Source organism: Empidonax traillii, unplaced genomic scaffold (assembly GCF_003031625.1).
Source record: "Empidonax traillii isolate 1590-97213 ecotype Southwest subspecies unplaced genomic scaffold, ASM303162v1 scaffold75:size1520028, whole genome shotgun sequence".
Taxonomy (NCBI): Eukaryota; Metazoa; Chordata; class Aves; order Passeriformes; family Tyrannidae; genus Empidonax; species Empidonax traillii.
In genome coordinates this window covers 1,352,241-1,378,447 of record NW_020955268.1, presented here as the reverse complement: position 1 = coordinate 1,378,447, position 26,207 = coordinate 1,352,241, and the positions used below count along the sequence as shown (strand labels likewise).

The following is a 26,207-nucleotide window of genomic DNA, read 5'->3' as shown; positions in this document are numbered from 1 at the left end:
AATGTATTAAATTAATTTCCCCAAGCTGAGTCTGTTTTGCCCTAGACAACAACCGGTGAGCAATCTTCCTGTCTTTATCTTGACTCATGAGCTTTTTGTCATATTTTCCTTCCCCCATTCTGTGCAGAAGGAAGAATGACAGACTGGCTAGATAAGCATCACAAAGCCAGCCAAGGTTAACCCACCATAGAGTGCTATGCATATTCATCAGTTTTCCAGAAATTTCTACTAAACTTGAAGTCTAAACAAGTTTTGCCAGATCTTGATGTAACATTTTAACTACTTTGTTGTAAAACAGAGAGGTTCAAAAGATTGAGAAACAATACTACTTTTGCTTTTCCTATTAAACTGTCTTTATCTCAGCCCACGAGTTTTCTCATTTGTCTTCCAGTTTTCTGTCTCATCCTCCTGCAGGAGAAGTGAGGGAACAGCTTTGTGGGCCTTAGTTGCTGGCTTTGATTAAACAATGAAAGTACTACATTAATGCTAAGATTTTGCTTCTGGTGCTTGAAGAGTAGAAAGGTGCTAAGTCAAAATTCCAGTGGGAAAGAGAAATAGACACCAAAGACAGCAAACTCCGGAACATAAGCCACTTGCGGCCACACCACAAATAACAGTAAGCCAAAATAGACTGTACTGAATACAGTCATTAAGAAAGATGCCTCTGCAAGAAAGTTACACAGATCTCAAAAATGAACTGGAGACTGAAAAAATACTTAATATTCTAGCTCCTCTCAACCACATCCTTGATTTTCATGGGTGCAGCCATACAGAATGTAACTGTTCATCCTTTTGTTGCTCATAGGAGTAAAATCTAAATGCAATAGCTCCTGAAAAACTTTTATCTTGCTCACCGAGGACACAGCAAATATTTCTACACCACAGTCAGATTTTTTATAATCCCATGCAATATTTTTTTCCTGTGATGGTTATATGCTAGTACCTGGAATGATATTTCCCTTCAATTTTTTTCAGCTATTAAAGTAAAAATAATTGCAGGCAAACACTCTAAACACAGAGAGTTAGGCATCTTTTAGAAAATTTGCATATATATGTCTGGGTTTGTACATATGTATATGAAGATAGAACAGGAAAAGCCAACAGAAGAATGTTTCAGACTGACTTTCAATCTCATCTATCTGAATTGTTAAGGGAAGATTCATCATGCTGTGAATTCATCAATGCAGAACAGAATTTATATTCTCAATATAAAGTTCTTTTTTTGTCTCCTGGTGATAATTTTGGCAAGCACTTCATGGCATGAAATGAGCAGCATTAGGCATAGTGATGAGTAGTAAGAGTGACCTTCAGCTCAGAAACATGGAAGAGAACAGGGGCTGGGGATTTCCCTGGAAAGACATACAGGACAAATACAGAAGAGGCAGATATAGAAAACTAAGAGAAAAATGAGACGAAGGTGGAATAATTAAAGAGAGGGTAGAGAAGCTATTATGTAAAGAGGCACTGAAATTATGTATAAAGCCAGGTAAAGCATAAAAGAGGAACCGTAGAAAAAAAAAGAGGAGAAAATCTATTACGTGGAAAGTATCTCCTGACAAGCAGAAAACACTTCCTCTAAAAGAAGAAAAGTCAGGAGTAGTTTAATAAATCTTACTATACAGAAGTTTTCCTGGCATCTTAATTACAAGGCTCAAAAAGCAAGCTTCAATTTTTCTCCCTAAAAATTGAAGCTATTGACAAATACTATACCAAGCCATGGTACACACAAAGCCATGAGACGATACACCTGGACACTTCCACAGGAAAAGGAAACAAAGATGACTCTCATGAAAAAGAGGTATTACATCACTAAGGACTGTGTCTGTGTCATATGGAGAACACAGGCCCAAAATACCTTTATATGGACAGTGTGCAGGAGGCTCAAAGGAGAAAATGTAGAGTTTGTACAAACTCTAAAAGAGATTTATATTCTCATTTCTTTGGCAGTTCTGCTTCATTTGGCACTGTTAGCATATCCCACCTCATCCTTCACATCACACAGCTCTGCAACATTAACAGGAAATCCACCCCACATTCCCAGTGTCATTCTTATGATGATTATTACACTGGGAATAATCCTGGCCTGATAACTCCACAAAATTTGTAGAGTTTGAAGATGTGGGGAGTATCTGTTGACATTTTATTCCACAGAGGGAGAAAAAAACCTGACTCATGGCTGAAAACTTGTAGCTACAGAGAACAGAGGAAGCATGCACCAGAACAGAACCATCATATTTATAATTCCCTTTTCCCTCCAGATATGAGTACTGTAATGCTGACGGCTGTCCCACTGTGGAAGCAGAAACATTAGTGTGTCAAGCAGTCACTTACAGAGCTAAGTATGATTCCAACTTTTCATATTGCATACTCTAAGGTTTTCCTCATATTGTATTTACTAATGTAGCAAGCTCACACAGATTGTTTTAGGAAGTTAAAATCTTTTAACTAGCTACATGTCAGTAGTATTTTCCTTTATGACCTAAAATGGCATTTCCATTGAGAAAAATCATAGAACCATAGAATGGTTTGGGTTCAAAAGGACCTTAAAGATCATCAAGCTCCAAACCCCCTGCCACGGGCAGGGACATCCTTCACTAGACCAGGTTGCTCATAGCCCCATCCAAACTGGCCTTAAACATTTGATGTACCCACAACTTCTCTGGACAATTTGTTCCAGTGCCTTAACTCACATTAAAGAGCTTCTTCCTATCATCTGATCTAAATCTACCCTCTTTCAGTTTGAAGCCATTCATCCTTGTCCTGTCACTACATGCTCTTGTAAATAATCTCTTTCCATCTTTCTTGTAGCCTCCCTTCAGTTACTGAAAAGTGCAATTAGGTCATCCAAAAAGGTTGAACAATCTCAATTCTCTCAGTCTTCTCTTGTATGTTGAAACTGTATTTAAATGCACGCTTATTTTGCTTTTAGTAGAATAATTGGAACCATTTCTCATCAGCTTTCTTTATGAAGATTGAAGGGCATCACACTGAGGAAACTCCATTATTAGAGAGCATTTTTCAGACACAAATGTATTAGAGGAAAAAACACACAAGTGAGTATCTATAGGATATATTGTGTTGGCAAATCAATAAAAATGCATAGTCTAAGAGGACATGGCACATTAATTTCCATGATAAAAACAGGTTTTATAAAGGTGATAAATAGCTGCTATTTATTAAAAACTAAATGTCTTAGCCAAAGTGAATGTAATTTAGTACATTTCAAAGCATGTCAGAATGGTTACGCAACAGTTATCTGCATTACAGCAAACTTTTTGGCAGGTGGTGGGTTGTGGTTTTTTGTTGTTTTTGTTTTTTTTTCTTTTTTTCTTGTAATAGAAATAAAAAAATTATCCTTCAAAGAAAACACTCTTCTCAAATAGCTGATGAAGTGGCATGTACCTCCTTGTCAAGGTGCTCATGATGTTAAGTACATACTTGGTTTCAAGAATTGTCTTTTCCATTACCATCTTTTTTTTTTGAGGGGGGGGCGGGGTTTGGGCTGTATCACAAAGTTAGACTGTGGGTAAAAGTTTCCAAAAATCCTACCTATGTTTGTATGCTTATATTTTTCAACAGATCTAGAGTGATACCTGTACCTGCAGAGACCATAACCACACCACTTGTCTGTATGGACATCAAGGGTGTCACACCATTTTGAATGGTACTGAATAGAGCTGATATTAGCAAGGAGCTGAGAAATAAGACAAATGTGCATGTTGGTGCTTCTTCCTACAAAATGTGCTTGAAGGCCCAATCTTACATAGATTAATTCAGGATCGCATTTCGGAGATCAAAAACTTCAGCAAGTTACACTCACTGTTGCAGTAAAAAGCAAATGTACTGTTTTTCATTTCTAAAGATATCCTAGAACCAAAAAAAAAGAGCACCAATTTATAAGCCTACTGCCTCTGAAAGTTCAATTTGGGCAAAGACAGGAAGCATCTATGCAGAAGAGAGTCAAGTCCCATCCAACAAATCTCTTTGTTCTGGACCTGTCTTAGTGCCAAGCCTAAGGCTGTGAAATAAGAGTAAAACTCAGAATTTCAGGTAACAGCTAAACCCCTTCTGATTTTATTAGTTTGGCAGGTGAGTCATATTCTGTCTCTACACTTGGAAAACAAGAGAAGTATTTCATCTGTATTATCCAGCTGCCACAGGCAATGTGTACTGCTGCCAACTCATAAGCAGTTTAAATAATAGCAAGCAAACAAAAAAAAAATCTGTAACTGCTGTATGATGCATCCATTGAAAGGGTGCCTTGATTTGAATGGAAGATGTAGGAGGGTTTTTTTTTCCCCTATTGAAAAACTGAAAGAATACCTGGCTTTTAAGTTGGGTCAGTTTCCAAATATCAGGAGAAAAAAGGTATACTGAGGTTGAAACATTTTATGATTTTAACTTATGTTTTAAAACAGCATTTGAAAGATAAAGGCAGAAATAGACTTCCAGATGAAACCTTCCATAAATCTACATAAATACATACTTAAATACATTTGGACATAAATACTACATAAATACATTTGGACTTTTCTATATTTTATTAATTTGTTGCAACTGAGAACATTAAACATTGCCTTTGGTTTATCCTTATTTTTGGACATTCTCTATATTCCATTTTTAATATTCTTTCTTTTCCTGCCTAAATTCTGTTCGCAATTTACCAGACTGTAAGCATAGAGGCTGGAATGCTGAACGTAAAAAACAAATTATCTTTATTCTATCAGAAAAAAATCAGAAGACACAGGTTTATCCAGTTCCTTAAAATCAGATTTGCTTTTTGAAACATGGGTGCCCCAGCTCTTGTTTAAATAAAGATCTTACCTTCTTCTGTCCTTGCTGGAGATTTGTATTACATATTCTGAAAGAAAACTAGACCAGTGCTTTATTCACATTTTCCTACCACCTCTCTTCCCATACAAGTGAAGGAATGCTGCCATTATATGCCACTCTCAAATCTCAGCAACAACCATGTGGCCCAAAAATTTAGTCTATGACTGCTTCTCCTTAGACATCACTGAAAAGGTAAATAGACAGTGACCACTGCTAACCCTGAATTATACCAAGAAAAATCTTAGAGCTCAGCAAGAACTTGTATATTAATGGAGAGACAGGCCTCATTTGTATCATATGCATTTGTTATATTCGTCAGGCGGTTTTCAGTAACTCCAGAATAATCTTCTCCATTCTTCTCCATAATCTTCCCCAGGCACCAAAGTGAGACTGACAGGCCTGTAGCTTCCAAGGTCATCCTTCTTGCCCTTCTTGAAAACTGGGACAATGTTAGCCAGGTTCCAGTTCACTGGGACCTCTCCAGATTCCCAAGACTGTTCAAAGATTAAAAGAGGCCTCATGATGAAATCAGCCAGTTCTTTTGAGTATTCTTGGATGAATCCCATCAGGTCCCCATAGACTTGTAGGGATCCAGCTGGAGCAGCATATCCTGCACAAATTCTGGGTTGACTGGGGGTTTTTTGCTCTCACTGCCATAGTCCTCCAGCTCAGAGCACTGAGACCCCCTTAGCCTGTCATCAGTGTTGAAAATAGAGGCAAGGAAAGATTTAAACAACTCTGCCTTGTTTATGTCCCTGTCTGCGAAGGGACCATCTTCAGCCTGTAACAGGCTGGTGTTGTCTTTGCACTGCCTTTTACTGTTAATGATTTAAATAAACTCTTTCTATTGTCCCTCTGACCTCTGGCAACTTCAACTACAACTGAGCTTTGGTCACACAAATTTTTCCCCTACAATGACAAGCAACCTGTCTGTACTCCTCCCATGTCACCTGACCTTGCTTCCACTGGGCATACACCTTTTTTTGCTTTAGCCTAATAAGATCCTTTCTCAGCCAGGCTGGCCTTCTGCCTCACCTTCTTACCTCCAACATATTGAAACTGCCTGTATCTGTGCCCTTCAGAGGTGGTGCAAAAGGTGACCAGCACTGATGGACTCCACTTCATGAAATGTCTTCCCAGGAACCTGACCATATAGTTCCTGAAGTTTGCTTGCCTCATGTCCAGGGTTGAAGTTTTCCTGGTACTTTTCCTCTTGTCACCAGAGTTTTTAAACTCAATTGCTTCATGGAGCCAACTGCTATGGCCAAGAAAGCCTCTGATCACCAATTAGCCCACAAGACTTGCTCTGTTACAGAGAAACAAATCAAGGAGAGCATCTTTCTTAGTCGGCTCCTTAGGTACCTACAACATGAAGTTATCATCCAGATGTTTTAGGGATCTTCTGGACACCCGAAGGACAACGCAGTCATAGGTTACAGCCAGCACGGCTTCATGAGGGGAAAGTCCTGTTTGTCAAACCCTCTTTCCTTTTATGACAAGGTCACCCGCCTAGCTGATCAAGGGAAAACAGCTGATACAATTCTTTTAGATTTCAGTAAAGCTTTTGATACTGTCTCTCACATGATCCTCCTGGACAAAATGTTCAGCCCACAGCTGGATAAAACACATCATGCAATGGGTGAGCAATGCACTGGCTGACAGGTGAGGCACAAAGCAAAAAGGGTTATAGTGAATGGGGTGACATCAGACTGGTGACCTGTTACTAGCGGGGCTCCAGAGGGCTCCATTCCAGGGCCAGTGCTCTTCCACATCTTCATAAATGACTTGATACTCAAAGGGATATCAGGTAAGTTTGCTTTAGACAATAAATTGGGAGGAGCTGTTGACTCCCTCTAGGGCAGGAATGCCCTGAAGAGAGACTTTGACAAATTAGGGAGATGGGCAATCACCAACCATACGAAATTCAACAAGGGAAAGTACCAGATTTTGCACCTGGGATGGGGCAACCCTGGATGTACTGACAGGCTGGGAAAGGAGATGCTGGAGAGCAGCCCCATGGAAATGGAGCTGGGGTTCCTGGTCAGTGGCAAGTTGAATATGAGTCAGCAATGCCCTGGCAGCCAGGAGGGCCAACTGAGTCCTGGGGAGCATCAGGCAAAGCATCGCCAGCCAGGCGAAAAAGGAGATTGTCCCGCTGTGCTCTGCACTGGGCTGGCCTCACCTTGAGTCCTTTGTTCAGTTTTGGACTCCACAACATGAAAAGACATTAAGCTATTGGAGAGTGTCAAAAGGAGGACAACAAATAAGGTGAGGGGCCTGGAGGGGAAGCTGTGAGGAGCAGCTGAAGGCAACTGGCCCATTCAGCCTGAGGGAGACTGGGGGGAGACCTCAGTGCAGTCCACAACTTCCTCTCAAGGGAAAGCTGAAGGGCAGCAGTCAGAGGAAGATTGCGCTGGGCACTGGAACAGGGTGCCCAGGAAAGTGGTCACAGCATCAAGCCTGACAGAGTTTAAGAAGCGTTTGGACAATACCCTTGGGCACATGGTGTGATTTTTGGGGCTGTCCTATGCATTGTCAGGAGTTGGGACTTCGATAATTCTTGGGCTGGGTACCTTCAAAGTCAGGATATTCTATGATTCTGCGCTTTGTTTGTAGCTGCAAGTGTATATCCACTGAATGACCATAGCAGCGGAATATGTCACATATACTTGAACTTGCAGCTAAGTTCAGAGGAGCTAATAAAAGCATGTAATTTTGAGTCTTACAAGTTCTGCATAAATCTGTCAAACCCATTGCACGTCTGTCATATTACGACAGATAGGACCCAGAGCTAGATCCACTCACGTGTGCCCCAAAGTGCATCTGCTAAACAGAATGAACATAGCTGGAACGCTGCTGAAGAAAAAGAGCACTGCAACCAACACTAGATATAAAAGCTCTGTTCTAACACAATTAAAAGCCAAGCGTGATCTCTAATACAGCGCATGAAACAACCCAGGCCTGTTTCCAGCAGGCCTTATAGGTCAGAGTTTCCTGCCTGGTCCGTTGCCAGTTATGGACGTGAAGGTCTTCCTTTTCAGAAACATGGATAAGAAGCAAAATAATTCTTCATTGGAAGGAAACATTAAGGAGTTCATCTTTCTTCGGTAACATTTACCTTCCTGAAATCAGCTTTCTTCTTTAAAGATGAAAAAAAAAAAAAGTAGTAGGAAAAACAAGGTGCAAGAAAGTAGTTGTTTGTATCTGGAAGAAAAGAGTAAAAAGGAATTTTTCATATTCCAGAGCAACCTACTTTCTACAGCAATTCTGCATTTTGTAATTTTCAGTGGTACATCTTGCTAAAGCCACCTATTGATCACTTGTGAGCTAAAACCTGAGTACTTTAGACTTATGACCCACATGAAAAACAGAAACACATTAACAGTACCCTTATGAATAAAAAGGTTAAAAATGTTCTTTTCAGCCCACACCGACTGACATTTTTGCAAGGGAAAAAACCCAGCAACTCTGGACAAAGAGTATTACTTCTTTTGGAAGATAAAAAAAGTATATACGAAGAATCTAAATGTTCATTCTAACTGATGGGAAGAGGTCCAAAAAAGAATAGCCCAAAGCAAATGTTTTTTTCCATCATGGAACAGCTACTCTACATCGGCAGCATTCGTCCCCACCCTGCTTAAAGTTACACATCTGATTCTATAGAGTAGAACCTAAAACTCCCAACAGTGAAAGTGAGCATTTGACACGTTACAGCACAGTATCCAGTGCTATTCTGAGAATTCATCTTCCATCTTGCAGAATATACAAAGGCATCTCCTCCATTTCATATAGAAAAATACCCTAACATTTTATTTCTTTAAAAGTATTATTGCCCAATTTCACAGATACATCTGCCAAGTGTTGGTCTCCAGCATACACTTAGTTATTGCCTCAAGGCATCTGTGATCTAATAATTAGCTTCAGTTGAATTGAACATGTCGGAAAAGGCCAGTTTTATGTATTAAAAGCTGGATTTTAAAACTTCACTGGACAAAGGCCTGCACTATCTGGGCTGAAGTCTATGTTGTCCTTGCTTAGAGCAGGAATTTGGACTAGATGACTTGCTGAGGTCCCTTCCAGTCTGGATGATTCTCTGACATGGCTTTCTTGATACTCATAGAAACTTTAAAAGAAACCAACCCAGGAATTGAATATTTTACCCAAGCTCTTGCATGTAGTTTAATTCAACATATTCTTGCACTTATGAAAGTTAAGGAACTTGAAAAAGCCACTTTGAAATCTATACAGTAAAACATAACACAAAAATCAGGAATCCTTTACATGCCTCTTTGGTGAATTACTTTATAATACAGTGAATTCTCATTTTATTTCATACACTATAAACTAAATTTGCAATTAACAATATTTCAAAATAAACCAGTTCCCGAGTTCACTATACTTTCCATTTCAACACTTATGAATTTAAAATACATGAAAGTTAGATTAATAATAAAGTAGACCTGCCTTAAAATCAGAACTTATGAACAGCAACTTTGCGTTATTTTGCCATGACTACTTTCCATAAGTGATAACTACACGATGATTTATGATTAAAATGCAGATCAATTTACAGCATTCACAAAAACAGACTTGCCACATGAATGTGAAAAAAGCAACGGCCTCTCATATAATTTAAAAGTGACTTTCCACATGCTTGTTTTATTTGCTGAAAACCCATCTCTCTCCCTCCCCCCCCGATACTTAGTGACGGAACCAAGGACTAAGTTATTTAGAATGATCAGAAATCATTTTCAGGCTGAGTCTGAAGGGGAAAAGGGCAAAAATTAAACATTTCAGTGGTTCACTTGCACATAAACAGACTTAACTCTTCTCTGCAAAATATTTAATATAGCAGAGACTTTAAATGAAGGACATCAGTGCTAAATAGTAAGCAGATGATTTTACACAGAACTCTGATCTAACAAAAGAGAAACTCTAGGAAAAGCCAGTTGTTTTTTAAGTACACTAATTGTTTTTTGTACACTTTGAACACCACTACTATTCTACACATTTGTAAGATTATTTTACTTTCATACGAAGTAGCAGTGAAATAAATTAAACCCTGAAGTTATCAGTGGAAAGTCAATTGAAAATGGCACTTACACATGCACACAGCAATTTCTAATTTGCTTTATTCACACACCTTAGTTATTGTAAGCCCTGCAAACAAACTGCAAGACAGTCAAATCTGCATTCGGTGCAACTTTGCCCACAATCCATTTTTCATTGTTTTTGTAAAAAGCAAAAGATTCCCTTAGTCATCTTCTGCCACACTGCAGCAAAAAAAGTAGTCTATGTACCTGTAAATTATGACATTTAAGTCTACTTAAGTTACTTTTACAGTTTCTACTTTACTCACAGTTCCATTAACAGTGAAGTTGGAAACATTTTTAAAAGACCACTAAAGCCATTAGTTTCCCACTTGAAAGTTCTTACAACTTAAGAAAATAAATTCCTTTGAACTGGCTAACAGTCCATATTAAATATCAGATGTGATGCTTATAAAGCAGATATTAACAACTCATATCCATATCAGTCAGTGAACTGGTGAGAGAAAAGATAAATCTTCACTGCAATCACATTTGAAATCTGATCCCCTTTTATGACTGCATATGATGTATTCAATTTGTGTCTATCACTTTTAAACAGTACTTTTTTAATTACACTTCGGAAACTATATCCCCATTTTTAAAACAAGTTGTTTTACAGTGTAAGGAGAATCCACTGAGTGGATTCTTCAAAGTTCATTTTCTAAGCCATTTTAAACAATTAGGCTAGCAAGTAAATCATGACCACTGTGCTAGATTCAGACCTGGGCAGATTAAGAAACATTTTGAAGCAGTGTTGAGTAAATAATTTTGGTAAGCTGTAAAACTGCCACATGCAAGGTATACTGTACTATAACTGCTCCAAACCCTTTATAAAAACCTTGCATTCCTTCTTCCCGTTTTATAGTATTTATGCAGTCTTTCATTCCCTCATACTGAGTATTGATTGGAAGCACTTCATAGCCAAGGTCTGTATTGTCAATTATTGTGCGTGTCCCTTGAATATGAAGGCGGTGTAAAACTGTTTCCAGTGGGTAAAGCATGACATCAGCACAAAGGCTAGCAGCAAAGCTAGCAATCAGTTCTGGGAAATACGCATCCAGCATGCTTTGCACAGAAGTGGAGCTCTCAGTTGGAAGGTTGTGGGAATTACCCTTTTTCAGAACAAATAAAACAAGCTTCTGGACAACAGAACTGATGACGTAGTGAAGAACTCCATGCACAGCAGTCGGGAAAGTCAGGACCATCAGAGGGAGGAGGCGCTTGCTATGGGGCACTCCCAGGCCTACAACTCTGCCAATTCCTTCCTTCACGCAGTCCAGGATGCCAGGATTATCTCGAATTATTTCACTCTACAAGCACAAAGAAGTAGTTACAACTCGTGCTGACCACTTCAGAACATGCACTCTGAAAATTCATCACTGAAGAACTTTTTTAAAAAAAGACTTAAACATTTGCATCCTACATGTCCACATAGCTGTATAAATAAAAGTCCTTTGCTATAACACTCTTGAGAGCATTCAATTAATTCATCCTTTTAAAATGAAACCATCTTGAAGAGCCTTTTCTAATATATACTGCAGGTGTGTTTCTATCAAAGAAACTCAACCTTCAGCCAACTGTTGAAAGCATCAGTCTGCAAAAAGGTGAACTTAGAATGTCTACTTCTGGAACAAAATGCAAGAAAGTATTTATCTAATTCAAAATTTCTTTACTTTAAGGACTATGACTACAATCTTTAAACTTGAATGTACATAGTAAAGACTACTATAACTAGAGTTGAAAGGTCTTTTTTAATATGAACTTAAAAGCGTCAGCTTTGCATGTTTTCATTGCATTATATGCATTGAAAACAGTATTCTTTAACCATGCTGTCTGTTAGTAAAGAGATAAATATTTTGTTCATGCAGCTAAAATAAAAACTTAATAATTATTTACTCTGTTACATTCCACCTATGAGTGTAGGATTAAGCTATAAACATTGTTTCCCCTGGTAATGCTTATGCAAACTCCAGTATTTTATCACATTGTTTACATCCGAAATTCAAGATTTGGGTGCTCTCCTGAGTGCCCAAGTCTCTTGAGTCCATGTGGGCTGTGTCCTGACCTCATGCTAGGACAGACCACCAGAATATTCCTCAGCATTCTGAGGAAGGACTAAGCAGCCTGCAAAGCCTTCACGTCACTAATGCACAAGAGAGAAACTAATTCATAAACCTGAGAACATACCATTGTTTCAGATTCTAAATACAAATTAAGCATCACAGCCTCTCCTTACTCCTTTCCTTCCTGACATTGCACTTCAAAACGTTCTTGCTTTAGTCAAATAACGCCACCGTGAGGTTAGAGGTGTTAATGACAAAAGTAGTCATGTAGCAGCCCTGAATACCTACCATTTACAGCTATTGTGATAAAATGTATTTACTTGGAGAAGTGTCAAATACTGTTAAACAGTATGGCTTATCAGAATTAAGACAATCAAAATCAATATAAACCTGTTAGTAGCAAATCCCACAATCTTTTCTGTTTTTTTTTTACTAGTCATTATCCTGTTGCAGTACAGGGATATAAGGTAAAACTGGCCAGCCGAGTTCCTCCCCTTCACTAATTACTACAGCTTAAATAAAATCTCCACAAATGCTGTAATTACCTCAGATGTCAGTGGAATTTTCATAACCAATCCTTTACAGAGATGATCACCTGTCTAAAAGGCTGGAAGAGACACTGTTTTGGCTTTTTGATTGATTTCCTATTAAGCTGCTTTCTAGCAAAGAAACTTTATACTTACTTCGCAAACAGAAAACAGGCTCTAAATCATGTTCTCTTTTATCATTTATTGGTAAATATTTACCCATGTCCAACAACACAGGCAAAGTAACATCCTTTCAGACAAAAATACAAGCAGTAAGATATGTAACATTCCATTTTGTGGCCTGCTATGAACTCAAGGAACACTGATAGTGTTCTACCACTGTTTCTAGTTCCAGAATTATGGCATGTTCAGGGTAGAGCCATTCTCCAGTAATTAAGGGAGTCTGAGGTCCAACCAGGTTTCCGTTATGAGACCGGCTAAGTATCCTAAGTCTTCCACAAGCTCAGAGATCCCCTCAGGCTGTATTTTTAAAATAATTCAAGAGGACGCAGGGTTTCCTAAATACAGAGTAACTTTAGAGAAAGCAAGTTTGTTGCTGGGTGTCTGTCCATGCCTCTCCCTGCATAGATATTTAATCTCACCTGTCCTGTTAATCCATAACGTAGCCAAGTCACACAGAACAGCTTTCCTAGTACCTTCTGGCTCATTTAAGCTTGGATCCTCTGCACAGAGCAGAATCCTGCCCCTTAAGGGTCCATGCCTGTAAAGCACATGCTGAAACTAAGAAACTGTATAAGTCAGCCTTCTCCACAGAAAAAGCACCATTTTGGAGACATACCCCAGCAAATCAGTCTTGAGAGTACTTACAACTTGTTCATGTCATGAATGAAAATTATTTTGATGACTCAATAATACAAGAGTGACTGTCCTGCACCCTCTGCACAAGAGCTCACTTTACAGAGAGTTTCACTGGCTGCACAAAGACATCTTCATGTTAATTAAAAGCAACTCATTATACATAGATCTCTGGTAGAATTACCCTGGACCACTTGTGCACAGCTAAACCCTGCCTCTTCTTCAGAAAGAGCTGCAACACCTCCCTAAAAGGCAGTCTGCAATACACTGCTATAGGTTACTCTGTATACAGCTACAGAACAAGGTAAGTCGTATCCTAAGTGATAGATCCAGATACTAATTTTCATGGCTAAGGAAGAACTAGATGAACACTTAAAAGTAGATTAAATAAAAGTGGTCCTGAAAGAGTAGTGTTCAGTATTTCATCAAAAAATCCCACTGAATTACTAGAAAAACTTTATAGTTGTTATAGAGTGGTGGAGGGGGATAGGAGGTCACTGTAACAACTTGCTTATGAAGTCTTTTAAATTTGAGAGAAAAACTCCTAGAACATACAGGTGTAACATGTTCTTATTTCATATATTCCAACTATCGATATTAAACGTCCTTTCTACTTCTATGTTGAGAGTTAAGACAGTACCCTAACATGCCCTTCACAGTAAACCTATTTCATCTCAGTTACTAAGTCATAATAGCCTCAAGCAAAACAAATGCAATTACTGCAACAAACTTGAATTCAAAGGCAAAGATTTACTTCTCTGCATAATCTAATCTATAAAAACAGTATCTTGTTAATTATTGTAAATATACGTAAATTACCTGAACAGTTTCAATCAGGCTCGCAGAATAAAAAGGCATTGCTATCACATGTGTTAAACTGTAGAAATTAACAAGATAACAATTAAGGTCACGACAATTACTCTAAATTCAGCCAAACAGGTACATGAAAGTTGATAAAATTAGCAACCCAATGATTCCTAACAGAAAGTTAATAAAGCATGACTCAATTACTAAAACACATATCAGTAAGTTGAGATAAACTTCAGTCAGAAGTTCTGCTAAATTCTGTTTCCACGTGACCAGACTGATTCAGGTCTAGATGAATCTAATCTTTTAAATAAGTTGAGTTCCAGACAGACACAGGGATCTGTGAAAGTGGTGTATGCAACCCAGATTGTTCAAAAAAGCAATTTGAAAATTACATTATCACCCTGTCAAGTAACCATAGCTGCAGACTAAACTAATATATGTTTAGTGGTTTTATTAATGTTTAGATAATTAAACATAAGGTAGTAACATCTGCTATACTTACCCTTTGAGTAAAAGGTGTCCACCTATCTGCTTGAAGTTCCATTTATGTGAAAGCTCCCTAAAAAGAAAAGTATTTACCACAATATGAATAAGAACATGTAATTCTCAAGCATTTCTGCCATGGATGTCAATATCCAGTTTTCATAATGGCGTTCTACTATTAGTTTATGTTGCAGGATTTCTCGTATCAGGAAGACAGAGCAAAACATTTAATAAATCACGCTTTACTTCCAGAAGTTATTCAGGCCTGTCAGATATTTGATCAAAAAAGGTTTCAGCTATTAATTATTAAGGTGTATCTAGCTCTCACAGCAACTTTAGTCTTTTGCATTTATTTGGCATTCTTATACACTAACTCCTAAAGCAATTTTCAAGGAATACTGGATTTTAAAATCTCAATACTTTTCCTTTATCAACATACAATTTTTATTATGTTTTGTCTTTCTGTTCTTTGAGGTTATGTTTACCCTGTTGTTTCTTTCCTGAAAATTTAAATCACATTCTGACATAGACAAGAACAAATCAAGTACAAGAGATCAAGCTAGAAGCTGCATAATAATTCTGTGCTGATGTCACTCAAGCTTTTCTACTTATGACCAATTTATAGCACATCCTGATAAAATAAAACTCAACACAAAGGTGACATGAAAACCATTTCCTTAAAAGTAGTATCTTTACATACTTCAAAATACAAACAGCAAATGTTTATATTCCACTTGACAGAAAATGTAAACCCACTTAGTTCAAGAAAACACTCAAATATTACATGTACTTATCATGCATATGGTAAATACTCCAGCTATGAGATAAAGATACTTCTGTGTGAAGTGCTGGGCACACTAGACTTTGCATTTTTAATAACAAGGTATAAAGTATTCATCTTCCATTCTTGTCCAGGAGTTGCACTCAGCCACTGCCTGTAGTCACAACAACTCTAATCCAAGAAAGGTAACTCCTTATTCTTTCTCAAGAATTCTGTGCTACAGTAGCTATCACTTTCCTAAACACAGAGGTCAGTCACTAAATAGTAACAGAAGATTATCTTTGTCATTACATATTTCAGACACTTGGATCATATCCACTGACCCATAATACTTAAATGACGAGGAAAATTAAACCACCCAAACTAAGGAGTGAAAGCTTAACCTGTCAACCCGCTCAGTACAACTGTCCCTGCAGTGGAAGAACAATTACAGAATGAGTTTGTCTAGTACAGAACCACATTCAAATGTTCACATCCATGTCTGGACCCCTCTCATAAAACAGGGGTATTCTTTTATGACACCATGATATAAAATTGGAAGTGACATTTCACTTCCCTGTGTCCTTTGGAGCCTGAAAATGTGGTTAAATAACATTTTAAATCAGATTTGCTGGCACCGCTGCTGTAAGCAATAACCTTCACCTCCACGTGACAGCCCAAACATGCCACCACTAAAAAGGAAGAGAGAGCATTCAGTAGAAAATTAGTGTGGGGTGGTGCATGAATGAGACAACCATTTTAGCCAGATCACTTCCCCAGTGCAGTTCATTTCCTGCTGTTCACATCCTGTGTTGGCACAAAGATGGGAGTAGCTGGTTCCAGAAGGAAGATTTGCTTTTTTTGACAGCACCATCGGCTTACTTTTCAAACTGCTGAACAACTGGCCCACAAGAATATTGCAACTTTCATTTAGCAAAAATCATAACTATGAAAATATAAACAATCTATCGCATCTCATGAACTTAAGCATACCCTACAGCTGTATTTAAAAACCTGAACAAGCCACATTTGGAGGGAAGTGTATGCCTGGGAATTTCAGTTACATACAAGACAGAGCTGACCAAAAACCTTAAATACACACTCCCCCCAATTTAAGAAGGAAATGCTTTTATTAATGCTTTTGAGCCTGCAAAGACTTGCTTTTATTAATATGGATGTATTCATCCTAAGAGTACTTCGATTCAGCCTACCTACAGTTCTTGTCTTTAAAACTGGGTCAGTTTCCATGTCCCTTAAATGCTTGGTCTCTGTCCACACATTCACAATTGGCACATGTCTCTTCTGAAACCTAACATGAATGGAGCTCACTGCTCCATTCAAAATTAAACCATAAACCCAACTACTTGCCTGCCTCCCAATACATTTTCCAGGACAGGTCTTCACCATTCTACTGGCTTCCATTTGTGCCCTGCAACTTAAGTAAAGTACCTTTTTCTAACTTTTGATGAACTCAGTCTCCTTGCATTACACTGTTTTACTTACATTACTTTATATAACGAACACACAAAGTGCTTACTCTTAACATATCTGCAACAAAACTGACAAGTAGATATTATTATAGTTGTCAGCCCTTACTGTTAGCTCTGAAGAATTACAAAACAAAATAAAAAGTCTTCAAACAAAAATTCTTTATCAGCTTTGTATTTCAAAGCAGAAGGAATCACAATACTTTGCCACAATTCTGGAGTTATAGTAAAGCATAAATTAGACAGAGTCACAAATCAAAATAAAAGATATTACTAAACTCCTAGAGCAGCAGATGGACACAGGGATGTAGAATGGTGAATATCTCTATAAATTAGGTCAGTCATTTTTAGTTGTAGCTCCTTCATTATGAGAACGCTGAACATGTATTTGTTGGTAAAGGAGGACAGAACACAAAGTTGCCAGTCACATGGGCTCTTATTACCATGTCTTCTCATTTACTAATACAGGCAATTCTGTTCTCTCACCTACCAAAAACAGTGCAAATGTCCAGCAAAGTGCCAGTGCTGGCTTTTTAGCTGTGCAAGTTGTCTGTATTTAGATTAATGAGACCAGGAATTTTTACCTTAGGTATGGTACTCGCTAGTACCACAAAATACAAACCAAAATACAACAAGGAACTTACTAATTCTTTTACTACAGTCAAATAACATCAAAGACTTATTTGCTACAGTGTTTCTACACTCAGACCAGTAAGCAGACACACCAAACATGCAAAGACTCCAGAAAGAGCCTCCCACTATTTATGGATTACAAAGTTGCCTTTGCCAAGACAATCACACTGTGCTTGGAAATACCTATTCAATGCCGAATTGTTCTCATGAAGTAACATGTTTCAGACAGTCTTATATTTCTAAAAATTTAAATACAGGTCAATAACTGATAATAAATTTGTGAAGCAGTAAAAATCCCATGAAATACCTTGGCAAAGGTGTAAATTCACTGATGATGCCTTCTGTTCCCAGGGTTATACCCTGAACAATGAAAGTGCTGCCCATTCCTTTCCAGAGAGCTCTTGGACCCTGTGTTTTGAAATATGTAACATAAAGCTCAAAAATCTTACTAATTATTATAAAATTTCAGCAAATTCATACCATGCAAGGCTACAATTATACCGCTCAACTTTATCACCAAATTCAGGTGATAAAATACTTTTCAACTCTAGAGAAACGTTCATTTGCCAGTAATTTCAACAAGTTCTCAGCAATTCTGGAGGTGTCTCTCTCACTGTTAATACTTGGTACTATAAATACCATTTCCTATGGACAACAATGACCTTGAGATCTTAAAAATCCATAAGAAATCCAGAAAAACTTTTCTTACTGCCTTCTGATCTAAGTTTCAGGATTGTCATTCCCATGCAGAATTGGAAATTAATTCCATATTATCATTGAAAGTAGTTGCTTAGATATTATTATTATCACCACATAAAGATTAATGATCTTTTAGAATACTAATGAAAAAAAATTAAATTTCAGGGACCTTTGGTTTTCTAACATCTACAAATCTTCCCCACTAAGTACTGTACTTCTTAAAAACATGACTTACAATGATCTTCTTGAAACACTTCTCCAAATAACAAACCCTTATAATGGCCACGGTTTTAAACAACAAATACCTAAAAAGTTATAGATTTCAATGTATACTGCTCAGATACAGCCTGTCAACAAATACCGACCTGTGTCTTATTGATGCAGTACATAATATTGACAATAGTAAATGGAGTGAGATGGTAATTCCGAGCATGATAATTAACCTGTTAAAAATATAAACAGTAGCAATTTTAGTAACACACATGTAGATGGTACAATTCTGAAGAATAAAAGCATTTCCAGTGTAAGAACTTTACCTCTATAAAGGTCAGCTAAAAATATGAATAAATTCTCACTGAAATTTAGGGTAACAGGCAGAAACTATTAAAGAAAGTATTCTGCTTGTAATTGGGGGATCTGGAAGTTGCTCTACAGACTCCAAAACACTTAGTGTAATTCACTTTCCATTGCCCAAAAAATGACTAAGGATTTTCAAGATGAGCTAAATCTCAGAATGGAAAACATGTATTCTATAAGTAAAAACATGTTAATGAAGCAGTGACTCCCCAACAATTGTGATGCTTATTTCTCTACTTTCATAACTGTATGAAAGTATGCAGTATAAGGGCTATACCACAGTACAAAGGAGCTCTGACTGGAAGAGGTAACATAAAAGACATACCTGACACTGACGACGTAGAACAATGCAGGGATGTGCCAACACATTTTCTGTAAATAGGCTTTCAAAGAAAATTGTATTTAATGCATGAGAAGCCACTACAAATTTCTTAGAAAGAAAACGCTTGTTATTTTTCTCTAACAACACCGGATCAGTACTTGGAAAATCTGTGTATTATCTATTGAACTAATGGGAATTTTTGATGGCTGCCTGATATCCTGCCAATACTACAAAAGGAACAAGTCACAAAAAGATCTGACATTCGCGTTCACTATCAAAAAGCTCCATATATATGTAGTATGAATATATTTTTAAAGACAAGATACCAAACCAAATTTCTTAAGCTCTCCCTCCTCAAAGCATCAGAGAACAAAACAGGCCAGAGCCACAATTATAATAGGATTAGCTGCTAGTTTTATGTTCATTCTACTTACCACATTTTAATCAAGAATCTCCTTACCAGGGTTAGAAGACAGGTAATAACAGTGGCCTTTTTTAAAATTGAAAACAGTAATGCCCAAAACCAACTCTTCCACGGCTCCCAGGAGCTGTACTTCTATTACAACTTCATAGAAAAGTTCTCTCACTTTCAAAGTAGGATTCCTGGTTCCAGCCATGAAGAGAAACTATTCATTCAGTCTCAGATTGCCTGAGTGATCAGAGTACTTACTTGTATGTTGTTCAAACCTGGGATATAGATTAGGAAAGCAAAACATCCAGGATTTTTCTAAATATCCCAAGTAACAGCTACGAGATCATGTGGGATAAGTTTCTTAACTCCAAACAAACAAGTACTAATTGGCAAAGAAAAACACGGACCCTGCACTTTCATAACTATTAAGCTACTTAATAGTTTGCTTACACCAAAAGAGGTGAAACCTTCCCTGTACTTCAGCTGGGTATCTACTCAGCCTTCCATGCAGCCAACTCAACTAACCCCATAAAAAACTGCACGTTCATTTTAGTCCTAGTGGGCATGGTGCTCAAAATGTGGAAAACTGTCATGCTTAATTAAATCAAAACCTACAGTTCACAACATATCTCTGCTCCTGAATGACATCAATGCGTTCCTGCCCTATGGCTCCATTCCCGTGCTGGTAGCATTCTGAGGTCTCCTGCTAGGTAAGGCTGGAAAGAAATAAAACTCCTCTTTACATGTTCAGAAGGATTAGTTCTTCCTCTTCCACTCCATCATCTCTGTTTTAAAAAATGAAAGGCTCATCAAGAGGCCTGAACGAGTAAGCTGAGGTAGTGCAAGGAAAGCAATGGGAGAAGAAGGATAAACAGTTTCATGAAAGGAGATGATCCAATTTAAGCAACTTATTACTTGCCAAAAATGGTCATTCCTAGTCCTTCCTCTTTATCCCTTCCCTCTCTGGTCCCATCAGCTGGTTTCTGCTGGTTTTCACAGCTAGTCAACTCCCAGGTATGTCAACCTAACTGAAATAAAAAAAATAATCCAGCCCCTTCACTTAATCTCCTTTAGTGAGTCAAACTGGTTAAAGAGGTTCTGATTGGCATCAAGGGTCATAACTAAGGGACAGGAGCAGGACAGGCTAGAGGTCAAGTGAAAAAAAAAAAAGGTCCTCTTCTTCAAGTAAAAGTACACTACATGAACCTGAATCGACATAGATTCCCATGCTGGTCCAGAAGTAAGTGGAAGAAGTATTTTCATATTCTGAAGAGAGACACAATTCTGTCTGAGAAGTATCACATTCAGGTCAACAAGCAGTTAAACCTTTTTTAATTCTAATTTTCCAAGACAAAAAAAGAAAACAACTCCTACCCTTTCACAAATTGCATTAGTACTTTGACCAAGGAAAACTTAATCAGGTGAGTATGACTCATCAGGCATCCTACAAAAAACCCTCAGCTTATCATCATCCCTACGCCTGAAAATTTAACCTCTGAAAATGTTGTTAAATACCTTAAAGTCCACCATTTTCTCAAAGACACTACCAGTGATCACTGTTACCATAATAAAGAATAAAATGGTTATCAGATCACTTGGCTAGATGAACGTGATGATCCTGTGATACTTTGACAACATACTTGAAGACATTTTCACCTTCTTAGGAAATATTTGCATTACCTAAAAACAGTAATTAAAGTGGCAGATGTGAAAAAAGTTCTCTGATTTTATTTTCAGATTGCTCAGACAGGGCACATGTATCCTGGGCACAACTTATGAAAAACTGTTTCTCGCATTCATTGATGATTTAGTATTTTTTAGGAACTGTTAAAGAGAACAGAAAACTAAATGGATTCTGGGTAGTAGGTTTCTAAAGGTATTTCAACTTCAAGTCTATTGGCACAAAAACACAACACAAAAGTGTTTGTAGGATTTGGAAGACAAATAAGAGTTTTACTACTTCACTGTCAGTGAATACAACTCTTACCTTGCAAGGCCAATTCCAAAGCCTGCAAATCTGTTCAACTGCTCTGGAAAAAAAAAATTAAAATAAAGAGATTATACAGCTGTAATAATCATAAAACAGGAGAAAATGCCAAGCACAGGATCTGAAAAAATAATTTTATTCTGTACTTGATTCAGAAAATTACAAGCACTAAACCAACATATTTATGACAGCTCAGCAACAGAGAATATAAAAAAATTATTTCCCCAGGGATGCTTGCACTTTGGACCGCATTTGAGTTTGTACATGCTTTTATACATAAAATTATGTTTGTCTCACAGGGAAAAAAGAGAAAGTAAGCAGTAAAACAGAAGATATTTAAAAAAAAAATCTAACTAAAACCAACTACTGAAAAAGTTAACATACCTGGCAGTTTTACAGTAATTCTCACATATAGATTTAGATATCTGTGGTGAAAATAATGCTAACGACAAAAGAGTAAAAAGGAGACAATTTGCTAAAAGTAACACAAAAAAGCCATGGATGAAGTAACAAACATCAACACAAAGCACATTTTCCAGCCAGCTGTTTATCTCCACCAGTAATTTTGTCCTTTGCAAAAATCTATTTACCAGAGAACTGTTAAAACTGTAACAAGAGCAATGAGTTCAGCTCTGTTGTCTGCTACCAGGCAGACATTTGCTCATTGGGAATTACCACAAGAGATTTTAAAAAGAGCATAAAGCAACTGAAAATTGATGTTCAGCCCTACAATTTTCAGGGTGCAAGCAGCATGAGATCATGGATAAAGCCAGTAACTTCAGTGGAACTCCGCAGAGATGTGGCAGCCCTCCCAAGTAGAATGGTTAAGACTCTCTCCATCTGCAGCAGCTGAATTTAGTGACTACAGCCACTCCTTATGGGTTCCCCAAAACACAGAATGAACGTACTCTTCATGACATAGAAGGAAAAAAAAGGTAGCATCCAAGTACATCGGAATACTTAAAACAGTGCTTTAAGCACTGCTTGCACGGATGAAAACTCCACCTAAGGGTTGTACTCATTGTAAGACCTGAATAAAATGCACTACAGGTTAAAAAAAACCCCACTTGCCTACTAATGTAACTCAATTTGAGATAAATTAGAATTTCATTAAACTCTGATACTCAAGTATCCTTTTAATTAAAGGGGACGACGTTCAGTAGCCTTGATACAGTTTTTCTTAATTCATCTCCATTTCACTAAGACCTAAAACGACACTTCAGTTCTAAGGGCTTCTGCTGGAAGAGACTTGAACGCAGTTACTTCCTCAGAGCCAGTCCCACAGTTCCTTCGCTATCAAGGGTGCAGGGTGGTTTGTCATCAGCTCGTTCTCAGCCTAACAATCTGCAGAAACACAGCCTGAAACACCAACACTGCCTAAGAGAAAGACTCGAGGCCCGGAGGCACTTCCTGCCATCACAGAAGGCGGAGTATTCCTGCAGGATTTGTTTACATGGGCTCAACGGGGAGCTGCAAGGGGGAAGGGGGGGGGGAGGGGCGTCCTGCCACTCCCCAAAACCACCATTGGCACGGGAACTACGCGGTACTAGGGCGCAACAAGAGATCGTGGTGCAGTTCTCCTTCCTCTGAAGGACTTTTTTTCCCTTGTGCACCGCCAGCACGTAGCTTCCGACCGCCCACCCTCGCCCGGCTCACGGGGGGCCGGGCCCCGCCTTACCGGCGCCGGGGCCGCCCGCCCCGAGGTTGGGCTCCTCGTTGGGGCCGGCGCCGCCCAGGGGGGTCCCAGCCCCATACGGCGGCGTCTTCTCGCCCCAGTGCAGGTTGCGGCTGCCGGGGATATCGGGCGGGGTGGTCACCCAGTGGCCCAGCTCCGACCCCACGAAGGGCCTGGCGCCCGGGCCTGGCTCCTCGCGGCCGCCCCCGCGGTAGCCCAGGCCATCGAAGCCGTCGGGGCGCCGCGGGTGCATGGCTGGGGGCTGGCTGAGGGGGCCGAGGAGGGACCGGGAGGCAACGACGAGGAAACCGGGAAGGGAGCGGGCGGGGGCCGCGCTTGGGGCCGGCACCGGACCCGGACCCACCGCCCCGACTGGCACTTCCGGCCGCGCTGAGGCCGAGCGCGTGACCTCTAGGGGGTGGGGCTTGCGGCGCTGTGCCAATAGCGACGCTCCGCGTGCCCGTCTCTGGGCGGGGCGTCCCTCCCGGTGGGAGGGTGGGCGAAGGCGCCCCCCGGCGGTGTGGCGGACCCTCCGAGGATGTGGGGAATCCTGTGCCAGCATTGGAGAGTCCTGTGCCAGCGCCGTTCCCGGCCTTCCCCCTGCCGAGCGCTTTCCATGTAGAACCTGTGAGAACGAACAGAATGTAGCTGCAGAAGGGGGGGCCGTGCCACAAGATAGGGCAGCTCTTTCCCGGGAAAAACATCCTCTTTGCCATCCCTGGGGATGCACACAACACGGTACGGTGGAAGCACAGGAATGAGGTGGAGAAGTGAGCATGGACTGGAAAAGGGAAAAGACTATCCTGAAGCCCTGTGACCCATTTTCAGAAAGGTTTGAAAGAGCAACCTGCTCATGATAAGTGGTTTGCATGGAAAGCAAAGAACCCTTCTTTGTGGTGGGAAAACATACAAGAGAAGGTATCCACCAAGCAGGACTCTGGGTATGCCATCGTTCAGACCAAAACAGCTGGATTTTATCAGGCACATAGGTAAACCCTGAGGCAGAAGTCAAAAAAAGGCAGCTTGGGATTTCCAGTGTCTGCTGGCAGTCTGGACTTGGATCTGTAACATCCTTCTGCTGTCCATCTCCACAACTCCTTGAATCACCCAAAGGAGGCTGGGAGGTGCCCCAGACTCCTGGGTCTCTCCTTCACACTGAGAGCTGACATCTGGCATGTCTCTGCTGTCTCTGGCTGGTGCTTGGTCACCAGTGCCCATCAAGGCGATCTGGGCAAAAGAGACAAGTTTGGAAGTGGGTCTTTCAGGGTTTGTTTCTCCACACAGTTGACTCTAAGGTGGGGTGGCTGGATAATACTTTGCTGCCCATGCAATAACAGCTCCACTTCAGCCTTCTGTTTTCCATGATGTGTCACTCAGGCAGTCACCAAAACTCATCTGTTGGTTTCATTCCTCCTGGGTAACTGAGTGCTTATGAACACATTGAGCTGTTTTTTTCTGTGAACTTGCATGAGAAGACAAAATACTCACCAACATTGCTCCCAAGCCCAGCAGGTAGCCTTGCAGTTGGGTGCTGTGGATTCAGGAGAGGAGTAACTGGGAGTGTTTCCCTCCTCCGTGGGATCAGCTGCTCCTTGGCACATTCAGGGTTGTTCTTGGCACAGCCTTTGGAGACTAAGAGATGCTTATTTTCTCTGGTCTCTGAAAATCCAAGGCAGAATACCTGGAAAATTAGATATACCTCCAAACCATGAGAATGACACCAAATTGTATCAAAATCAGGAAAAAAGAAAAAGCCGATATATGATATCTTGTACAATGCATTAGTGCAGTTTTAATGGTTTTGACGACAGAGTACCAAATTCTGTAATTGCTTGTTAAAGGGTTAATAAATACAAAGCCATGGATAAAAAAAGTTCAGAATCTGTTCTTCAGCTGAGTTGAAGAAACGTGTGGGAAATGGGAATCAGACCCAAAGCAATGAAAAGATTCTTTTTTGTTTAAGTGGTTACAGAGGTAAGACTACCTACTACTAAGTGGTATTATCCTGGGGGGCTTGTGGTGAGAAAAGTGCATTAAAGAACTCAAAGAATGTCTCTGATCAAGATTTGGATTTAAATTCATTTTAATTCACCAACACAACAACAGAGATGTGCATATATGTACATGGGGTGTGCATCCTCCTGTGCTCCTCCTTGGGCCTCCCTGTGATCTGAGAAATGCTTATTAGGCCTGTCTGATGAACAGCTCCAGGGCTAAGCTCCACTTGGGATTATCAGAAACACTGCCTGCTCCCAAGGACTAGTGCTGTCTAATAAGCTCCTGCTTTTTAATGAACAGCCTTGGAAACTTATTTTTCTCGCCTGAATAAAAACCCAAGCAGAATAGCATTTTTGTTATCAAAATTGCAAAGAAAGTTACTGACCCAAATTGCTAGTACTTTAGATTCATAATCTAGGCCTGCAAATGAAATACTGTTGTGCCACAGTAAATTCTGTATGAATCTTTAGTTAAATTGTTTAACTTAAGCTATCGCTTAAGTGATGCTTAGGGTAGCATACCTACATTTTGTCATCAACATATCAGAATGCCCCTTGCGTTTGCAGACATGCCTACACACACACACACATGAATCAATACATAGGCACAGCAGTAGGTATCTGTTGTTGCCAATGTTGGCTCAGGTTTCACTTCATCTGAGCAGCACCACCGTGTGACACACCTATGAAACACTCTGTGGTGTCACACACCTGTATATTAACACTGTGCTTGCCAAGAGGAGACGCAGCTTCTGGGGTTTGTACTGGCCAAGTGAGCCACTGACCCCAACCCAAATCACTGTGTTTGCAGTTACTTCAGCGTCACCTCGTTTCATTTCCACTTAACTGAAACACAAATCCAGCTGTCAGTTGGCCCCCAGAGCACCAGTCCAGGGAGTTGCTGGGAATGAGGCTGAAGATGTGCTCATTTTAGTTGGTTTGTACAGTCTCCTGCACATCTGTCTACTTGCAGTATGCCATCAACTCTTCATGAATAGTAAATAATAGTGATAACAGCAAGTAATGCAAGAAAATAG

The 26,207-nt window shown here is 39.5% G+C and overlaps 1 protein-coding gene across 1 annotated transcript; it reads right to left on the bottom strand.

Moving 5' to 3' along the window:
- Positions 1-8,980: 8,980 nt before the first annotated feature.
- SLC25A46 (solute carrier family 25 member 46) lies at positions 8,981-23,519 on the bottom strand. The gene is made up of 8 exons (XM_027880850.1): positions 23,177-23,519; positions 21,499-21,541; positions 19,103-19,160; positions 18,567-18,644; positions 17,810-17,910; positions 14,642-14,698; positions 14,149-14,206; positions 8,981-11,233 (listed from the first exon to the last, which is right to left on the bottom strand). The coding sequence occupies exons 1-8, from the start codon at positions 23,424-23,426 to the stop codon at positions 10,655-10,657; spliced, it is 1,224 nt and encodes a 407-aa protein (XP_027736651.1). The 5' UTR covers positions 23,427-23,519; the 3' UTR covers positions 8,981-10,654.
- Between the last annotated feature and the right edge of the window lie 2,688 nt (positions 23,520-26,207).